The following is a 22,044-nucleotide window of genomic DNA, read 5'->3' as shown; positions in this document are numbered from 1 at the left end:
TTCGCGAGTGGTCGACAACGTCTATACCATCGGAAAGTCCACTTTCCACAGACTCATCGTTATGGATTTCAATCCGCGGCGTATTCTGTAATCCACATTTAAAATATACTTGAATAATATGTGTTTTATCACTGTATGTGGAAATATTTGAATCAGTTATATTGTGTAGCGCAGAAATATTAACACTAGAACTATCGGAGATTAATCTATATTTATTTCTACCGGAGAAATCTCAGAAAAGAAAAGAGAAAACAAATTAATAAAATTAATCATCTATGTAATTTTAATAAAAGTCAGGGAAAATTTTAGAAATTAAGATGTTTTAAAAATGAGTAATAAATTATTATAAAATGTCAAACGGAACATTTTGACACCCCTTGGTAATTTTAGTGCAAATCTATCTAGGGTATATGACAGAAAAATTAATTATTTCCTACTTACAATTAGAGCGATGTTCCACGGTGAAAAATAAAATTCGCGGACATTCTAAATCTACTCTGTTTTCGAGAGAGCGAAGATACGTTTCTTAATGCGATTAGTTTCTTCATTGGAATACCAGCGCTAACGGGGCGTCAGCTTAATATCGATTTCAACGCGGCTCGCTTTGTAAACGTACCTCGACAGAGAGACGTTGGTTCGAGTCGCAATTACCGATGTCACTGAGGTCCCAATCCTCCAATTTACTCGGATCGTACTTTATGAATCCGCCGTCGGTGACCTCGTTCTCGCTCGAGTCCAACTTGCCCAGCACCTGATATAGCGACAGGTGCTCGATGCTGCCACGTCGCGGGATGTAGTCCTCCAAGCACACGCTGGTTTTCTACAATCGACAAATGACACGAGTGTAATCATCGTCTTAGTTCCGTAACTCTCTTGATACGCCAATACGGCAAAACAAATCAAATTAAAAAGTTGACGGAAAGAGAAATGAGGAAACACATAGAAAACGTAACTTTATCAAAAAAAATCTCTTCAATGAAATATAATGAAATGCCGCGAGGAACTTTATACATATTCCAAGTGCAAAGAAAATTTGAACGATTGTTTTATACGATGATGATTGTATAACAATTTAAAAAAATGTAATTGTGTGTGACGATAACAGTTTTCGCAATTGCACATTTTTTTCTTGATAGACATCACGACGTTTCAAAATTTTAGCGTTCGATCAGTGAAATAAAATGGTGGGGAATGATTGTACTGAACCTCGGAAAAGGGCGACAGGAAAGATTCGGCCGGAAGCGAGACCGTACTGCATCTGACGGGTCTCCTCGACTTCATTTTCTCTCCCACACCTCCTTCGTCGTTCGCCGTGCTTCTCGGGGGATGCCTAGACACGTCCAGCTCATCGTAATTCGGCAAGCTAACGGTGCTGTAGTTCTTTGTCCTTGTATTTGTTTCCGGTCTGTCGTCGTCTCTCGAGGAATCCCTGATCCGCCTCTCGAGCTCCTTCGACTTCTGTCTGTCCTGGCGATTAGGAGCCGAAGTGTCCTTGATCGATTGATTCCGGGCGCATCTCTCGTATTCTTCATTCTCGAGAGCTTTCCGGTGATGGTGGCCCGACTCCGAAGTCCTCGAAGTTTTCTTGTCGCCGGGCGTTCTCTTGCCGGAAACCACCTCGCTAGATATTATCCTTCCGGTGCCGTTAACCTGTCGAGGGAAGTCATTACTTTCGTTATCAAAGTTGAATAGAACGAGAAATTCGAATGAGATTAGCGCAATTCCTAATAGTACGCTGCATTTATTTTTCGCTTTTTATTTTTTTCGCATAAATTGGACGGCGCCGTGCAGAAACGAATTAATTTATCAATATTATTTTAAATAAATTGAACATAAAATAAAATTTCACATTGCAGAATGTATAGTTTTTTCTTAAATTTATAAATAAGGGAAGTAGGCAAAACACAGTCGCTAAATTGGATAATTTGAATAATATTTAATTACTTTGTTTAATTTTTAAAGCTTAATTTGCACAATGTGTTTTATTTTCAATATCTTTCAATTTCCAGAAGAGATATGTTTTATATTAGTGTCTTCCTCTTGATGTTTTTAAATTTTAAATTTGTTCATTTGTTATTTATTACAAGTCATACAATACAATACTTTCTAAAAATCATCTTTTTTGATTGTAAAATTGTTTCCTTGTCCTATCAAATATAATATGACAATTTAAGCTCGATAACATTTAATAATACGATAATATTAGTGTGTTATAATATATGTGTGTTATATATTACGCATCCGCGTTTGATTTTCTATGTCAATACGAATTCTATGCCGATTAAAATTCGATATAACATCAAAATAAATTAGTGAAGACGTGAATGGGCCAACAAGCGCCGTTTCAAATTGCGCTGTATCAAAATGATGACGTGACGTTGATTCGCCAACTCTTGGATAACTTGGAGGAACATCAATTACGATGAACTAACTCGCCTTATGTTCGTAAATCTCTTTCAACCTTCGACTGTCATGCTTCGGATCTTCCGTGCAGGTCTTTCCCGCTCCCCGCGCCTCGACGTCACCGTTCTGGTCGCTGCTACCCGTCTTCGGCGATCTGACCGACAAGTATAACGGTTCCTCGCACGTATCGCCGCGTCTCAAATTATTGGTCACGTTCTCAGGAATCTCGTCCGGTTTCGGCGGCAAGGGCCTGCTCCTGTTCCTTTTTTTTCGCCTCGGAGGTGGCACCGGAGTGACGTCCTTCAGATTGGAACCTGCGGCGTTACATTTATCCGAATAAACGCGGTTACCGCGCGGCGCTCGTTATACATCTACTCCTCTATCTGATACAACGATACGCTCACGGCATACAGATTGAATGACTTTAACGACTTTAATAATGCCCAACAATATCGGCGGCCGTTACCCGCGCCATCGTCGCAGCGTTAACGCGACTCGTTAAAGATCTATACGTAGTACAGCGATAAATTATGCGGGCTTATGTCTTACGCTCGGACAAGAAACGGAAGAGACGGCCGCGCGCTGACGCTCACGACTTAAATTTGCGAGAGCCAGTCCCTGCGGCGCTCACTCCTGTTACGGCTTATAACCGGGCACTTGAAATAGAAATTGCGTTCTGTACCGAGACGATGGGAAGGCAGCGATGCAGCGATATTCGCACCAGCAATTTTACGTGACATCACGTGACGTTTCTATACATTCAATCTCGTGTCTGTAATTCTCTTAAAACTGCAACTATTTTCCCGAGAGTCGCGTTCATTAAAAATTTTTAATTAGATACCTTTCATCTTTCTTAATACGTTTTTTTCGATTCCGCCGTGATTTTATTTCGTCTCGGTCCGAATCGCGCGCGCTTTCATACTCGGTACCCGGTAACGATCCACCGATCGCTGATGTACATCAATTTGACGATAAATTGTCGAGCTTACAGCTGAACGTAGGTGTGGCGGCGAGACGCAGACTAGTGTCGACGAACGAGTTGGTGAGAGTCGAGCTCGCTCTAGGCGGGCTAGGCACTTCGAGATTGACGTCCACCCAGTCGCTAGGATGAAAGGGCCTGTCCACGGAGTCTATGCTCCGTCCCCTCGTGAGCGCTTCCCTCGGCGGTGAACCGGCGTATCCTATTTCGGAGCTGCACAGAAAAGATTAAGTTGAGCTGCCCCCGCTGCTACTCCCCGCGCTATAACGCGCTAACGCTCTTCTATAGCTCGGAATGTAAATATATGACAGCCGCGAGCGAATTTGATACGCGTAATCGATCATCGTGCGAGTATTCTGCATTAAGTTTGTGTGGAAACCCATTGCGATGCGCGCGGGGATATCTTAACTATCTAGCGATATAGACCAGCGATAGGCGTGAATAATTAAAAAGTAATGCGCATATATCAGACTTTATAATCGATAACTGGCTTAATTGCGTATGCAGCAATCTTTTGTTGAGAAGATAGACTTTTTCAAGTAAAAGTGTCCAGACATCTAAATAGTTTTTAACAAATTAAAAAAGAATGGTTTTAGAGATAACACCGATAATCGTGTATCAAGTGAGATAAGAGATAACGTTTCTCGAAAATTATTTTTTTAAACGCAATTTTTTCTACTTTCGCTATATAGTTTGTCATCGAAATAATGTACAAACTGAACTGTTCTGTATCGTTTAGAGTAGGGCTGTTGTTCTTTGACAGCTTCGAAAAATATCTTTGCGACATAATTGCAACATTAGAAATTTTATTTGGATTTTGTCATATAATTTTATAAATATGTGCCTATATTGTGGATTGTGGTCTATGGACTATTACTATTATATTAAATTAATAATTGTATAATTTTGATTCTTTGAAGCGTCGAAGATTAAAGTTTCGAAGTTTCAAAGTTTCGAAACTTTGATCTTCGAAGATTTTAATGTCGAAGCCTTCGAAGCAAATCACCAGCCCTAGTTTAGAGGCATATTCGATTTTCGACTATTGCTTCTTGCGAAGCAGGAGTATATCCGCGGAGAGAGAGAAAATCGGTACGAGATAAATTCGCATTCTTTCGCAAATGTCACGAATACGCGAAGCAGTCGACTGTTAATTCTGTACCACTTTCGAAACAATTTGTGTCCATCAAAAATTACAGCTCGGTGCACCGAGATAATTCGGAATCGCTACGGCGCGGGCGCTACGTAAGCTTATACGGTTTATCGCAAATGCATTCCGTGTTTCTTCGCATCCCTTGAGCTATAACTCTTTCGGGACGCGAAACATTACCGGAATTTCTCTCATACAGTCTCCTGCTCACGCGCACGAGAGAGTGCCTTTCAACTTCGTGTACAAAATACCCACGGTGCACGCGAACGATTTCAAAATATCTACAAAGAAGGAAGAATTCCGTTCGTCTCTCGCCAGGGCATCTTTTATCAGTGATTTACTTACATTGAACTAGCATCACAATATGGAGCAACATGATAAAATATTAAATTCCTCCAACGTACAATCGCTAAATGAGTTATAACAAGTTTGTCTTAAAAAAAAAAGAAATTACTAAATTATTAAAACAAGAAGATACTAAATAACATAAAAATGACATTCAGCATGCTCTTGGTTAAAAAACTGGAACTTTTCTCTATAAGAGAAGCGATGTTTTTTTCTTTAATTTACCAGAATTTTCATTGTGCAAGAAATAATAATAAATCATGTCTATGAAGATAAAACAATGCGTTTTCTTCTAATATGATCACTTAAAACAAGATGAAAACCAATAGAAATAAAAAATAAATTTTGTTTCTGGTTTTAACATTTAGGCAATACTATAAGAATAACTAATTGATCGATATTCTATCCTACACTTAATGGATATCAATACATGTGGACATGATTGCTCGTTCTGTACCGGGTCGTAACAGCGTGTGACACGTGCAGTTTATTTATTATGTTAACCCGCGCATATATATACAAGCCGGTGCCACGGCGTGCGCGAATAATTTACGCGAAATGATCATCCTCGTTGTTCTTGCGGGCTCAAATGAATTAAAATTCACATTGTTGGAACAGTTCGTGCCGACGAGCGGATTATTATAAGCATATCTCCGTTGTATGCGTGTTTTATCAGAATGGATTCATAAAATATGCGTGTTATAAACGTGATTATTATCAATACACGTTTCAATCGGCGATTTTTAACGTTCGGTTTTTCATCATGTCAAGAGATTCGATTCGACGTGATGATTTATCCTTAATCCAGGATACACCCTTCCGTAATTTTTCTGATAATAATTGGCGGAGCGATCAACGATAAAATGTTATTACGTTAAACACGCAGTTTTTCATCGCTTAATTTTACCTGTTCTGCCGGCTTTAATGTGAAAATAAACATTACTACCTGTGTTGTTAATTACGATCTGATGATAAACACTGATTCAACATCAGGCATTCTAACGGTGCGCTATGAAGAATATCTTGCCGGTTACGAAACTGTTGTGAAATTACTACATAATTTTACAACGTGTACTTGTATCACTTATTACACGGGACATGTTATTAATACATTTTATCGGCAAAATAAACTTTCGCCATCGATAACTCGCGCAGATTGAAATTGACAATTAACATTATCGCGCTACGCAGTGGAAAATAATTTTTACCCAAAAATTTTTACATATACTCATATTATCTCTCATTTCTCGAGATATAATTAAAAAATTATTTCTTATTAAAAATATTCCAAGCAAAAACACACTGCAACATGTTAATTAATTGAAATATTTCTATTTACATTGATGGAAATTATGATTTATTAATCATACAAAAATGAAATATGGAACAAATGTATCGATTTAACCCGAGAACGGGCTAACTTAATTTCTTTGCGTAAATGGTCACCTAGGATGATTTTTACATCCCAATTAAAAAGTTATTATTATTAATTACCCATTGCATATTTTTAATTGCATATTTTAAATTAAGGAGAAAATATTTAAAAAACGAAAGAAGCACATTAAAATTACTGTGACGCGCGTGAACTTTATTTTTTTGATACTGAGGGATAAAATTTACCTCGAACGCCCGTCTCCGGGTTAAGTCACATTATTTTAATGAATAATATTATCTAACATTAAAAGAATATTGCACGAATTACGAAAACTTGTAACTGTCTGAAATCTGTAAAGAATTTTTGATAAGTTCGCCTTTGCTCGGTGCACACTTATACGAATATACTCAAGTATATTACTCATGTACATTGTACATACTATATAGATGTACATACTATAGATTGTAACATGATGCTAGAAGAATGCTTATGTAACTACATGATATGTTTGACGACAATAAATTAGAAATATTAACTCGCCGTGTGCGAGGTAGCGAGCCAATCACCTGATCGTTACTATCGCGGCAAACTTATCGATCAATTTAATCGTTCCCCTAGCGAGGCAAAAAAATTTAATTGACGTAGCCGTACGCACCGCACCATTAAAAAAAAAAGAGATCGAAGAGAAAGTAGATTCCTTCGAACAGGTACATAATTGAGCAGTAGTAAAGTCTAGTATAGTAATATAGTTCTTTTAAAATTCTTTTAAAATATGCATAACAAGCAGGTCACTTGCCGCACGTTCTCATTCAGATTTCTATAGGTAGATTATTGAGATTAATGTATATGATATTATCGGGGGATTTTGAAAGTATTACTATGCATTATGACGATATTGCTGCAGAAATTACGTTATTAAGAAGCAAAAGAGTGTAAAAATTAATCTCTTTTTTTTAGAGAGAAATGTGTAAGTTGAAATTATGTAAAAAAATAAGTTATATAAACGAAAATGGATAAAAATCTCAAGCAAATTAATATTTATACATAGAAAACAGATTCTCTGCTTGCTTAAATAGATTTAAAATTACACATATTTAAAATTACAAATCGCTCCTTCGTCGTATTTTTGTAATCGAAAGTTTCAATTTAACTTATTCCATTTCTATACAGTTTGTTTTCGGTGGCATAAATATGTGAAATTCGATAATATTGGATTTTCTCTGCTTTCGCAGACACACCAGCAGTAGGTAGTTTTTAAACTTTCGCACTTGCGAGTAGGTCCAGAAATGGTCTACTGACCCTAAAAAGGAATCGATGGAACGAAGCGTAGGACGAGAGCAAACTAAAGCGGCCGACCCACGCTCGATCATCGCCGTGTGGATTCACTGTCACACAGCCTAAAAGCTGTCTGAATATAGGATAAAGCTGTCACACGGCGTAGATCCTTTTCCACGGTAACGAGAGAACCACTGGGGGGACCACCGTTCTGCCCGCAACGCGCCACACATTTTACATGTAACGTGTCCGGACTCCGAAAATATTCCACTGTCGAAAATTCGATTCCTCTCCCTCTCGCAATCGACGCATTACGATAATCCAAAATTCAGCCGAACCGAGTATCGCGTATTATCAATAATTTTCCGTAGATATATATTATTTGCAAGGAAACGAAATGAGACGACAAGATAAATTATTCCACCCAACTTTTTTAAAATTATTTTAAACATTTGCATTCTGCTGATACGATACGATTCTCTATTTTAGAGTATTTCAACATTTAACTGTATCAAATCTATTGTAGGACATTTTACGCGATAAAAAAGAACGCTTCAAAAACTATTTTTATTTAGTTCTTGTTCCTCTATTTGAAAAGAAAGAAAATTCTTTTTTGACATCAGTACAAAGAAATTAATTAAAGTCGTTTATTAAACCGCAATTATTATTTTTTTTTTATTTCAAATTGCAGACTGGTGTACAAAAGTTTAAGGTACAAACAACCCGGTCCCGCGGTCTTAAGAAAAAAAAATTGTCGAGTGTCTAAAATGTTTCGATTTTTCTCAAGATAGAGAAGATGAATCGATTGTAACGCTTGTGAGCGCCGGATGATTCAATTACGAAAAGTGGCGAGGCAGAAATAAAATTGCGTTATCGGGCGCGACGCAGCGTTCGCCATTCGCCTGACACAACAGCGTGACCATTTAAGGTCGCGCCACCTCTCCTCAATTTATTGTAAAGTTAGGTTCACCTTCGACGATGACGTTTACGCGCTAGGTCGTTTAGGTTTCACTCCGAGGCTGTTGCCGTCGCATCAGGAAATTGCGTTCTTCCATCCTTACGTGCGATATATCGCGCGATTTATTGCGCGATCGACGGATCATAACACGATCGCGATACCGCGTTCCACGATCTATTGCGTGTCGAAAAGATAGCGCCGTTTATTTTAATTGTAAAATATCTACATTTCTTTAATGTCGTATCGTCGGAGAAATAATTGTCTGATACACGCTTCGTAACTCGCGTCCGATGATGTCCAATTGTATCCATAATATGGCTTTCGTACCCGAGCGTTCCAAGATTGACGGAAAGTGGACGACGAGTAACGCGATTACTTGCCCATTAACCCAATAAGCCACCAAGTCCATTGTTCAACTTAAATTAGCGGACCCTTTCATAAATTCTTTTGTAACGTGACTTTCTGTGTGCGCGATGACGGCACGTACGACGGCATTAATCACATTAACCGTATAACGCAATTTTTGGATCATCAGGAAGGAGCGAGTTTTACCGCACGTCACTTTCCATCGATTCAGATATCTCTCTGGAATTAATATGGTCGCGCGAATTATAATCTCCGGGTCGCCTAAGTGATTATCTCCGACCCACGTTCTCGCGCAATTAACAGCAACGATGCATGCGCGCTCTTGGCAATAACTGTCAGCGAAACTGTAGAACGAGGTGACTCTTAAAAGACGACACTGAAATCCTATTACATGCCCGATTAAGGTCGCATACTGCTTTTCGCGATTCGTAATCGCGAAATGCATGAGCAAAGTTTGAAGAAGAAAAGAAGAAAGAAGAAGAGAAAACAAGTGCGCGCGTACCTCGTAACTCTCTGCGTGGCGCCTCCCAAGACCGATCCTTCCTCCTTTAAACCTGGATAAATCTGCAACAGAGGTAAGCGTGAATGTTATACTTGTCGTTCTACATTTCTAGGAAAGTTTAGATGAAAAGAAAAATACCGTGAGGAAAATAAAAATATGTATATGAAGTATTCTTACGAAAAAAAATCTCAAAGTAAAAACAACAAAGCGATTTGATAAATTCATGAATGAATCTGAACACGTTATCATCTGAACTACATTTTTATGAAGATTTTCATAAAGAAAAGAAAACACTTTTCGTGTCATTTCGATGACTAATCAAGCAACACTCTGACGATGAGTTTACCTTACGTAAAATACAATGAAGAAAATTAGAAACATCTCTTATTCAGATTTTGGATTCTATTATAAACAATTATTTTAAAGCGAAAAATAATGAGATTCATAATATCAACAATGAAGCATGAAATAATTGCATGAGATCGAGCAGGATCATTCTAATGATTCTATTTCGTTGCTTAAAGGTAGCACCATCGAGGATTAATAAGTCATTAACAGCGTAATTACTTCGACGCGCCCTTATTAGGTTGAGAGAGAATGCGAGGGTAATTCTCCAGGCAGGGCGTCGAGATGCGAGGTGGATGAAGGATCGTCGATTCGATCGCATGAGGAGCCGATTAAGCTAATTCGCATTACCTAGCTCATCGGCTCGTTTACTCGACCGAAAACCATAGAACGCGACCTGTGTGAGAATCGTGCCCCAGAAATCCTTTTTCAAAAAGTTTGTGACCGCAAAAATCCATTTTTGCGCGACCGGCTGATTAAAAATCGCCGTCGTAAATCTCGTAGATAAAGTAGCTGCATCAATTTTTTTTCCTTTTGGCTTACTTTTACAATTCAGAAATTTCGCGGCGTTCTAAAATGTTGGAGGATGACTCTCATAATTCTTTCGGAGCAAATGGAATTCTTCGTTGTGAGATATTGCTCGGGAGAGATTTGACTTTGAAAAATGGCGATTTCATTAAAATATTGCGTGAAACTTGCTTAGAAGCAAGAAGGCGTTTCGTCAAGAAATTTTAGACGAGCGCAATTTTAAAAGTATCTCCTAATATACGCGTCGCAACTTGAAGATTAAAACTAAAATTGAGTGCAATTAGTATCCAATTAGCGTTCTCTAGTATTAAATTAGTGCTAGCTCGCTACACTTATTCCTCAATAGAATTAGAAACTATTAACGAAATTAGCAGCATAATAAGTGTTAGCGAAATTAGAAGCATTAGTTTGTTAGACAAGTTACGACATTCTATTCCATGCAAAAATATATTACGTTCTATATAGAATATATTGTCGAACTCGCCAAGTGATTCGCGACAGGTAATGGGAACAGTTTCCAAACGCGCGCGTTATCTTTCAATTTAGCGAAGTGTCCCGGGAAGACGACACGAGCAATAAGCTTAACGGAAACACGACTCGGTCCCTGACACTCTTGTCGAAGGATTACACAATCGGCGGCCATCCGCTGTGCGAATCGCGTTGCATAATACCCTTTTGTATCCTCGCGGGACGCGAAAACACGATGGCGTGCGAGAGAGGTGTAAGTAAGCACCGGTCGAGCTCAATACCGTTTCGTCGTCTTTACGATCGGCCTTCGGCTACGAGATATCTCAGATGACTCGCATGTGACGTGTCGTGTCGTTCTCAGCAAGTTAGACAATTTATTTTCTATATGTATCAACCATACGTCGCGCGAATGTACGTTCGACGCCACACGAAAGAGAAATATCTCTTTTTAAACAAAATTCCGCAGAACAAATTCTATGATATTTGACCTTTTAGTAACTTTCAGAGTTACTGAAAAAGAGATATATTTCATTCCGACTGGGCGTGGATAGGATAATGACATTTCGAACACCAGGCCAATTTGGTCTTTATTTGATCTATTCGTGAGAGAGAAAAAAAAGAATCGAACGGAACAAAACATCGATCGGAATCGGTGCATAGCGAGGAAGGTCGTTCGCTTCACGCCACGATGATTTTGGCAATTCGAACGTGTCAGACGAACTCCGACCAAACGTCATTTTTTCGCTAATTCCGTTGGTTCGCGAGAACGAAAGGACCCAGCGGACGTGTATGGCTTTTGCCCTTTTTATTTACAGCTGTCGTAACAAATAAGTTTCTATTTTCCCGAAAAAGAAGAATGAATTTCTTTTAAACTACGAAATTGTTAAGAAACGTGAAAAGCTCTTTCTTCGCTTTCACCTAACTCAAATTGCGCGATTTGTACACATAATTTGAACTTTATAGTACGCAATCCGTTAGTTACCCGGGGCTCTGTAAGGAAGCGAGCCTTCCGCAATTTCTGCTACGATAAACTCGAGCAACGAATTAAAACTCGGCCCATGACAGGTTAATCGCGAGTAAACGAGCCAGGGAGGGAGAGAGGGAATAATATAGCTTTAGCGTAATATAGATACGTTGTAAGTGCCGCGGCAAATAATAGGGCGTTAACGAGATTAAACGGGACAAGAAGAGTGTCCTTGCATCGATCTCGCGCGGGTACACGGCGAGGTGGCGGCGTTACCCTTCCACCGTATGTAAGGTATATTTCACGTATGCTGGCGAACAGCCCTTTGGAAATCGTACACGTGTCGCGCGGCCGTTTCTCCGGGCACGGTTTACATTGCAAATTTGTCGGGAAACTTCTCGCGCGCGACACGTCACCCGGGCCGGGCGAGTCGGTGAGCAAAAGTTATTTCGCCGATTAAGTTACGTCCCGAACCAGGACCCGGGTCGCCACCACTGTCCGGGAGCGGACTGTTGTTTCAGCGAAATGTTGTTCGCGAAACGCATTCACCGGTACCCCCTGGGACTGCCGTCCGACCACTCGCAAAAGTGTGTGGTCTATGACGCCGATGACGCCGTCGCGAACACCGTTCGTTCTTGCAACAGTATAACAACGATACAACTTGAAATTTATTTTCATATTTGTTTAGAAAATTGCAATCGTATTTTCTAAAAATCGAAGAGTGAAATATCACTCAAAACGAGTGAAATACAAGTGAAAATTTAGCCTGTGATCACTTCGAGTGACTCGTCACTTTAAAGAAAGAGTAAAATTGCGCTTTATAAGTTAGAGTGAAATCGCACTCCATTTGAATGAAAAGGCACTCTTTTCGAGTGCAATAGATTAATGTTCATACACTGCAGAAAAAAAGAAGTGTTAAATCAAGACTTATATACTTATGTATATAAGCAAGAATCTATAATCTTCTCATAAGAATTTCAACTTTTTATTTTAACTTTTTTTCTTGATTAAACTATATAAATACTTTCATTCAAACAAGATTTCTTCGTTTAACGCAATTTACATCTCATTTCAAGATTATAGATTCTTATATACAAGTATGTAAGTCCTGATTTATTATGCACTTCCTTTTTTTCTGTGTTAGAGATATGACACTCTATAAATTTGAGTAAAAAATTCGCTCCTACTTTATAAGTGCCCGCATTTACTCAAATTTATAGAGCGATCCTCTCTTTTGTAATGACTATCGCAATCGCTCTAATATATTAGTGGCGAAACCACAAGATTTAGAGAAGAACCGCGCATTAGATACTCGTCGTCGTTGCAAAATAAATCTCGTTCTGTATATTAAATTTTCGATCGTAAAGAATTTCCAGAACTCTTGCGTAACTTATGGCGCCAGGAATCGAATCACGTGATGCGTGCATGCGAAAAAAGGCATGAATTTCCCACGAAACAAAGTGAATCTAGCGAGTTTAGCGGGTGAGTTTAGTACGTTAGAAGGGGAGATCCTCTATCGCAATTGTAAATGCATTTTGCACGACACAGTTGTTTCGGCAAATGTCAATGCGGCAAAAAGTTGAGACCCTAGCGTGAAATCTGCGCGCATTACGGCACCGGTTGTTACCAAAGTTTTATTATGTCTTCGTGACAGTGGGCAATTTTCTGGGTTCCTGCACAAATATCTAATGTAACTTTCACTATCTATTAATAATATAGTAGCGTAGGTCGATCGGCCAACGTCTACCTGCGTAAAGCTGCGATTGCGTCGCCGAGGCGTGATTGTCTTTTTCGGTCGCAGGATTATCTAACAAATTCGAAATTTTCAAGATTAAATTGTATTTAGTATCTAACGAATTCGCTCGGTTTGATTATAATTTAGCGATATAATACACAATTTCTATCAATAGTATATTTTTCATATAATATGAAAGCAGAAACTTATTCATAATACTTTTTTTAAGATAATGTAACAAGAGATAAAAGTTGGCTCTGTAATTTGCTTTGCTGCGTAATATAAATAATTTATCTGCACTATCGATCATCTCAACAATCAAAATTTTTTAAATTAAAAACACTAAATTAAAACTGGTAACTTTATTTGCATAGACCGATCAACTTGGCGCTTTGTCAGAATTAATGTTGCTAATATTTACATACTTCCTCATCATAAATTTACGTAAGAAAATTTATAGCCTTTAGTGCCAACTTTTAATTGGGCAGTATACTCTACAGGATGTTGTAATAATCTCATTAAAGCCTGTGTATAAAAATTCATGCATTTTACCGCTATATTTTAGCGAAGGTAACTTTGTATATCACTGAGAAGAGTCTATTTCTGGAACAGATATGTATGTTTTGAGCTCTGATCCATTGTTTATTCATATATGGACTCATAAGAAGCCGAAAAAAAAGTCTACTGATATGCAAATACCGTTTGTTTCGCTAGCATACAAAAAAAACCACTGGTAGCACTGTCATAAAAGAATACAGTTTCGCATTTTACGTAACTCTCCATTCTGCTGTTAGATCGGTACTAGGTACTATGATGATGCTTCAATCTCAAATACACAGTGTACATCACGCGAACGTAATTGTATTCACATGGTTCTACGAGCTCTCGCCTATACATGGTGTACGCACACATATGCTACGCTACACAAGCGTGCGTCGCTAAGGACATTGCGTTTTCCATTTCAACGAGCTCATACATAAGAGCGATATTAGTAACATATCATTAACAATTCAAACCAGGTCAGCTCGTCGAGGTATTCTTCGAGACGATGTATTCATCAAATCTGAGATAAATCTAGTTTTATGAACAAGTCGGCAGTAATTGTGAATAATATGAATAATTAAATCTGTTAAGTTTTCTTGTTAGACAGGAAGCGGATTTTGTATGCCAAAAATTTAAAAAATTTTAAAAATTTTAATTGTTTAAGAATATAAGACGGCAACACTGAGAAGATATCCACATATTTTTGCGACTCAAAAATTATTCTTTGAACTGAAACAAATAGAATGTTGAAGTAGAATTTTATCTTTCTCCTTTTTTTCCTTGCGATGTTGTGCCTTGAGACACACTTGACAACACAGTTCTCCAAATGCGCATATGTATATATGTACACGCAAGTATCAGCAAAGCATATTTTTTAAGTCGTGACCGCCAGGTAGGAATGTCGAGTACGATAACGTGGGCAAAGACCGGAAACTAGGGCTGGTCCGAGTCCCACCCTGGAAAGGTCAGATAATCATATTTCCACCGGTAATCTTAACTCACCCTCGATAAAGATAACAGCGAACTAAAAGTGCGGTCGAGACAAAGTTCCCATTGCGGCGAATACTTATCGGTCTCTAACTAAACTGCCGCGTCGTTGAGGCTTCATGTTTAGATAAGCCGTGAAGAGCGCGCGCGAGGCATTTCGCGTTTGTACGATGGCTTCGAGCTCCAATTTCTCGATCCCGTACTAAGACGTACGTAGTATATTACGGCACAGGAACAACGCAATTGTGCAAATACAGATATCGTATCAATTCCGCGATTTTACCGGTGAGCACGGGCTTATACGACGCGAATCCGGAATGCCGCGTAGCGGCACGCGACGTGTATATACACACGGTTAGTGCACATGGGATGAATAATACGTGCATTCGCGACCTACGTCATACAAAGGTACAATTTAATCGGATCTAAAAATACCTCGATGATTCGCGATTCGGTCTCCGATGGCGCGAGAGCGAGGTGATTGTTTGTCAATCGGAACGCGTGGGCGTATCAGGAAGAAAAATACGCCGTGTTAGCGTGTAGAAGAAACATACAATTTTATTGAACGCGATACAACCCGACTGTTACGTTAGCGCGATCTGCGAAATTTGCGCGTAATTTTTTTGGTACAACAAATAGGAAGTTACGTTGTGGAAATATTCGAAAGAATATTCGGAGAGAGAGAGGAAACGAAAATATTCGTAAAACAACCATGGTTGAATTAACAAGATGCGTTTTGTTAAGCAATTTTTGGTTGAAATAAACAGAATTTCTGGTTATTGTAATCAAATATTCTGGTACGCAACCAGAATGTTTGGGTGTGATACCGTTTAGAATTTGGTTAGTGCATTTGTAGTAATAATATACAAGTATCTGGTTATTATAACTACAAGGGAAGAAGAGCATAGTTGGATTAACGTGACATGTATGTTTAAAGGAGTATTGGTGGAATTAAACATAATTTCTGGTTATCATAATCATACATGTCACGTTAATCCAATAGCTTGGTTCACGCGTGTCCAGTAATAACCAGACAAGTATCTGGTTATTCTGACCTATTTTGAAACTGAGGCTCGCGCGAAACTATTTTCTTTTGTCTGAAGAGCGGGGCCGTGTCGGGCTTGGTCGGGAAGCGGGTTTGGCTGACGTGCCGGACCTGGGTAAGATGAACCAAGCCGGCGTTCTCGCGCCGGTTTCGCAGGATAGCTCGGTCCCGTGCCTTGGCCTCCCGCGGATCTTCCTTGCTGCGAGACTTCCGTGGCGGCGCGAGCCGTCGTGGTCGTCCTCTTCGGCCGACTCTCTCAACCGCCTTGACGTCCTAACCTTGGAGCGCGATCTTGTTGCACGATTGCGTTCACGGTCATAAAGCGTGATTGCGTTTGTGCGCCGCGACCATCTCTTCGTTTCGTCCGCGTATATCTGTGTGTGAGACTTATTATGCAGCTTATTAGTATGTACACTAATAAGGTGGATAAGACGTCGGATTTACAATTAACCAAATACGCCTGGTTGCCGAAACCAGGATACATCCAATCCAATGTGTCCGGTTACTTCAACCAGAATGCAACTAACCAAATTTGTCTGGTTATTTTAATGAAAATTATGGATCGTTCATTTCTCACCAGACAGTCAGGTTGTTTGAACCAGATTTCCTATTAATTCAACCAAATATTTTTTTCCGTGAGGGAATAACACTTGCGTTTATACATCGCGATTTTTCCTTTTTTTGCCGCGAAGGCCGCAAGGTAATTTTCTAGCGAGTCATTTTTCCGATGTGAACAAAGTAAAAACCGTAAGAAGCGATCCGAGCAACCCGACCTCGCGACCTGATTTATTCTCTTGTGCCATTTCTTACACAAGAAATCCTTGACGCGCGCGGTGCGTTTAACACCGAACTTATCACGCCGTGTCTAATTGACTGTAATACCACGCGTGAGTAACGTGCGTTCTCTCTCGCGAATCTATGAGACCATCTGCACCGTTTTAAAGCGATCGCTTTTTAACGCGCCAAATATATTGCCGCTCGCCCTTGAGCGGAAGCAAAAACATCGTTAGATCAGTATTTCGAAATAAATACGAGATCAAAACACGAGCAAGATTGACAAAATAGCGATAATACACAGAAAAAAATTCTTATTTAAAGGATATCTTTATTTTTGACATGTAAATCTTAAAATGAGATTATACAGCGTTAAACAAAGATAAATTATTTGCATCAAAGCGTTATATACATATAATTCAATAAAGAAAAATATATTCTTATTATTCAAAAATAATTCTTATTAGTGGAAAGCAACAAATATTGGATAGAGAATAACAATATCTACTTTTAAAAGATGTTCATATTATAACGAAGACAGTTTGATCTTATTTTAAAATTCAATATTCTCTACGTGAACACAAATAATGTTGATTCAATTTTATTATGTTACAACGAAACAGAAGAAATCAGAAAAAGATGAAGACATCATTATCATCAAAATACTCATATTGTACTCTTTATGTGACAATTATAATATTCGAATTATAATATTCTTGAAATACAAGAATATAAAATTCTATGAAAGAAATTATATATTGGTTATATATATAATTCAATTTTCTATTAAGATCCTGAAGTTTTATTGACCTGGAACACCCTATACATAAAACAATGATTGTGTTTACTTGAATATACGTCTCGATCAAAGACTAAGGGTCAAAGCACATAACATGGCGTAGCGATATACGACGGTCGTAGTCTCCGACCTGACAGATCAGGATACGTCAAAGCTTGTGCGTTACTTACGTCCACGACTACGACTGTCATATGTGCTATAATTTATCGATTCTACGCTATCGCGGAGAAAAGCAGGTAGTCGCTAGTAATTGCGATCGCATCCGCATACCCGCGGCGAGATTCCAAATTAGCGTGGCACGCACGCCTAGCACGCGTTCGCAGATTCGCGCAATCCGTGCGCAGAGCGCAGAGCATCTGTATGTGTGTATACATACGTTATATAATAACGAGGACGCGCATCTCCGTATCTGTTTCAAGTGCACGTGGAATCCGGCGGCCTCCTCTCCGTATGCTCTTTTTATTTTCATACCGTCGCGCTTCTCATCGCTTACATCGGAGACGACCGGCGTAACGATCGTGCAAAATTATATGGCAAACAGATGTTTCTCGTGACGCGCCACGAATACGATAGTCATCGCACAGTCACACACGAGTTGGATTATTTTCCACGGAAGTTGGACTATTCCCTGAATTCAACGTCAAAAGCTGAAATATTCATACACCTGTTTTGACTGTAATGTTTATATTCTGACTTCAAAGGGATTACGTACTTTTGACGGACCTCGGTCGAAATTAACGAATTTTTATTATGGGTAAAATTATGTTAGTAAAAAAAGAAAAAACGTGTCTGGTAGAGTAGTCTTTCGAGAATATCTCCAGAAAATTTCAGTAAAAATATCAAAAATATCATAAAACTGATTTTGAAAATATTGATTTTTCGAAAAATGCAATTTTTTATTACAAAAATCGGTTTTTTTATTTATAAAAAACTAAGCAATAAATCGAAAAAAATTCTGTGACAAGGACTAGATTATTGTATATTGAGAGTGACTGCAAAAAATTTCATGCATTCACTTATAAGTCTCCGAGATATTTCTGGTATCGATTTTCAAAACATTGTTTCGGGAAAATAGCTGTCAGGACTTCAATTTTTATTATTTTTTATTGAAATTTGCGGGAAATATTCTCAAAAGACTACTCTACAAGGCATGTATTTTTATTTTTTAATGAAACATAATTTTACCCACAATAAAAATTTATTAATTTCGACCTAGTTTTAAGACCTGTCAAAGATATGTAATCCCCGAAAGGGGTCAATATAAAAGCTCGAATATTTTTGACATGTATTTATACCTATAAAATATGTAAATACGCGTTATAAATACTATCAGCGGAACACGGGGAGGGAGAAAGCGTATTTGTTATAAAATCCAAGTCGCGAAATAAAACAATGAAACGAGCGATTCTCAAACTGGAGCAAAATATTCATGAGGCTTCATATCGCGAGAGCGTTTGCATAAATTACATTCGCGCGCGGAAAACTTGTTAGCGAATCACTCATGCGTCATCGATCATAAACACACATGATTGATTATCGATTAACGAGCTGCTTGAACAAGAGGTGAGACATGTTTTCGTATATACGTACCCGTTGCGCGCATCGTACAAAAACCCGATCCAACGGAGACTTGGAGTCCTGGGCCTTGGAGGTTCTCTCCTTGCACCACGCTTGACCCATTTTTTTCCTTTCCACGGCTGGATTTCTCCTTTTCTAGTCAAGTCGCTCGCACGGCGCGGCTGGAGTGGTTCTTCTCATCGATAAGGCCAGATAATGTAGGCCATCTTCGGATCCGTTCTTCGCGACCTGCCGCAACCGGCGTGTTTCCTGCGTTTGGCCGTGCGATCGGATCTCGTCTGAGAATTCTAAAAGGTCGGCGTGGCCCCTCGAGGGAAATGAAAAGAAGGCGCCGAGAGACGCTTACAACGTCCACCCGATGCGTGACCCCCTCTCGCCGATCTGAAAGACAACGAAATATCCCGTTGATCTATTCCGGTCCGATTTGTTCGTTTCGTGAGATAATCCCTGTAATTATAATTACGCGAACGTTCCAATTTCGCGAGATGGATTTAAATTTAGATAGCAGATATATCGAAGGCATGTTAATCCTTTCGGACAGTTTCGAGAAAATGCAATGATTTTCCGGGAGTGTGATAAAAATAGTAAAAATGTAATAAATTTGACCACATTGCTATATAATCTAATTCAATATATACAATAGTTTGTTAATATTAAGTTTAAAAAGATTTCTTCGCAGTTTAGTAGACGTGCGTGTATTTGGCAAACTCGAGATTATTTACTTATATAGTTAAAAGAAAAGATTAGATTATCGTTGCGCTAAACCGCGGCTAAACCTTCGGTTTTTGAGATCGGATGTATAGATTGACGATAGACGAGATGTTCGCATCATTTTACTCTTTCCATGAATGGACGTGTGAGTTGCGTTGGCATTGAGGCTGCGACACGGTCACACGGACCGCCTTCTTACGATGCGTCATGTGCGCTTGAAACTCGAGTGTACGCACGAGTACCCGCGCCCATATTCGCCTTCGCACATTTTCGCGCGCGAGTATGCGCGTTAAAGTGCGCCACACGGAAACCACGAAAAAGGGGAAAACGGTTCATTGCACTTTCTAAACTGCAGCCGATGGCGCGCGTGATACACGCACCTGTTCGAGCGATCCCACCGCGCGCGCACGCGCGCGCTGGATCGCGCGAGATGCGTAGAACGGGAGAGTCGTCTCCGACAAAGTTTCAATAACGGTCCTCGTCCTGACACGGGATAAAAAAGTCCGTCCAAAACGACGTCTGAAAAATGTCGGTTCCCAATGAACATAATGTCTCAAATCGGAAAATGACGTCTTAAAGACATTATTAAGACGTCTTTAAGACGTTATATCTCCCGATTTGAGACATACTGGGTTAAGTCTTCTGAACGTTCTCGCTAACGCCCTCAAGCATTCACCGTCCAAGTCGCGTTCGGTTCTATTCGATAACGTACTTATTCTTCTCGGAGGCGCTGCAGTTCCGGCCGTGGTTTAGGTATTCAAGCGCACGTCTCTCCGAGGAAGCAATCTTAGCCGTCAGCGACTACGATGGATCACCTGCGAGCACGCGCGCGGGCACGAGCGACGAGTCAACTGGTGACGGAGCGCAGCGCGGAACTGCGAGTGCGACCGCGGCTGCGGCTGCGAGCGCGCGGCAACTGGTACCACGCCGGTCAACTGGTACCGGGTCGGTCGGTCGGTCGGACTCGCGGCACTCGCAACACCGTGCTCCGGTCCGGACACCGGGCGTAGGTATTCTGGACAGTCGGGCAACGGCACCGCGCGCGAACGAAGATGGCATGCAGCAGCAGCAGCAGCAGGCGAGACGCCGCCGTGGTCTCGGCACGAACGCTTTCTAACCGCAGCCTCCGCGCTCTCGCGGGGCTCCACAGGCCCCGGCGCGCGCGGCCGTAGAGCCCGTCGTGCCCGCGAGGAGATCGGCGGCGCGGAGGTTCTTTCTCCTCTACTCCTCTACCTCCTTCGCGCCTTCCTCGTCCTTCGCTCGCGCTCACCGCTCCGCGGCGCGGCGCGAGAGCCGGCGCGACGGTCCACACACCTCTCGGCCTTACATCCGCCTCACCTCTCCGGCCTGCGGCTGCAGCGGCTGATAGATTCTCCGTCGGAAATTCGACCTTCTACTCTCTCTCGCGCGAGTTCTTCCCTGCCCGCACTCCCAGGTACACACTCCCGGGAGATTCCACAGTTTCATTTTCCTCCTCTCGATATTTCATCTCGCGTTACCCACTCGACAATCGGTGCCCTCTCCCCCGTCCTCCGCGCGCCCGTTCTTTGTCCCGCTCCAGGACATTGTGTTTCCCTCGTCGCCGCGCCGTGCCGCGCTCCCCCGCATCATGCCTTTCGAGAACTCATTCTCGGGAAACTTGACACACTAACTTGATACGTTGAGGATTATCTGCTTTTACCGCATGTAATTTTATATATATTTGTATGTTAATCAATTCTATGAATTTTTTCTCTCGAGAATCTATTGCGTATTATTCAACAGGTTGTTTTAATCGGTGGAAATTGCACGAGCAGGAAGAAAGTTAGTTCTTGGACTTGACACGTGACATGTTAATTACGTACTGTGAGAGACTTGGAAAAAATATATGAATTTTACCAAATTTATTATCGAAAAGAAAATTGTTTACCGAGATTGTTGATGAATATATTTCTTGCGCTCGATGTATATATGGTATAAAAATACATTCTGTGTGTGTATATACTATAGCCTGAGTACCTATATGCTATTTTAGTGTATAATTACGTTCATGGTTGTAATTTAGGTGCTCTAACAGGTGTTTTTGATTATTCTGACTGTAATTTAAGAAAGTACACCGTTTGAACTCCCGAAAAATGAGTACATTTTCTAGATTTTTGAAGTAAAACTTCTTTATTGTACTAATTATACTAATTTGACCAATAGGCGTACGGCGTTGGCGAGACGGTTCTTCTTCTG

General features: G+C 40.1%; 1 protein-coding gene across 1 annotated transcript; it reads right to left on the bottom strand.

Moving 5' to 3' along the window:
• Positions 1 to 19: 19 nt before the first annotated feature.
• On the bottom strand, positions 20 to 20,534 carry LOC112458733 (the record flags this gene model as incomplete). The annotated part of the gene is made up of 9 exons (XM_025022488.1): positions 20,457 to 20,534; positions 20,208 to 20,346; positions 19,129 to 19,497; positions 9,351 to 9,412; positions 3,393 to 3,595; positions 2,437 to 2,717; positions 1,207 to 1,650; positions 617 to 820; positions 20 to 85 (listed from the first exon to the last, which is right to left on the bottom strand). Coding segments are annotated over exons 3-9 (1,350 nt in total), but the record flags the coding sequence as incomplete, so codon positions are not given.
• Between the last annotated feature and the right edge of the window lie 1,510 nt (positions 20,535 to 22,044).

The sequence above is a fragment of the Temnothorax curvispinosus genome, unplaced genomic scaffold (assembly GCF_003070985.1).
Source record: "Temnothorax curvispinosus isolate PA1 unplaced genomic scaffold, ASM307098v1 QBEX01009181.1, whole genome shotgun sequence".
Lineage (NCBI taxonomy): Eukaryota > Metazoa > Arthropoda > Insecta > Hymenoptera > Formicidae > Temnothorax > Temnothorax curvispinosus.
Note: the sequence above shows the minus strand (reverse complement) of the source record. Positions and strands in the feature narration are given on the sequence as shown.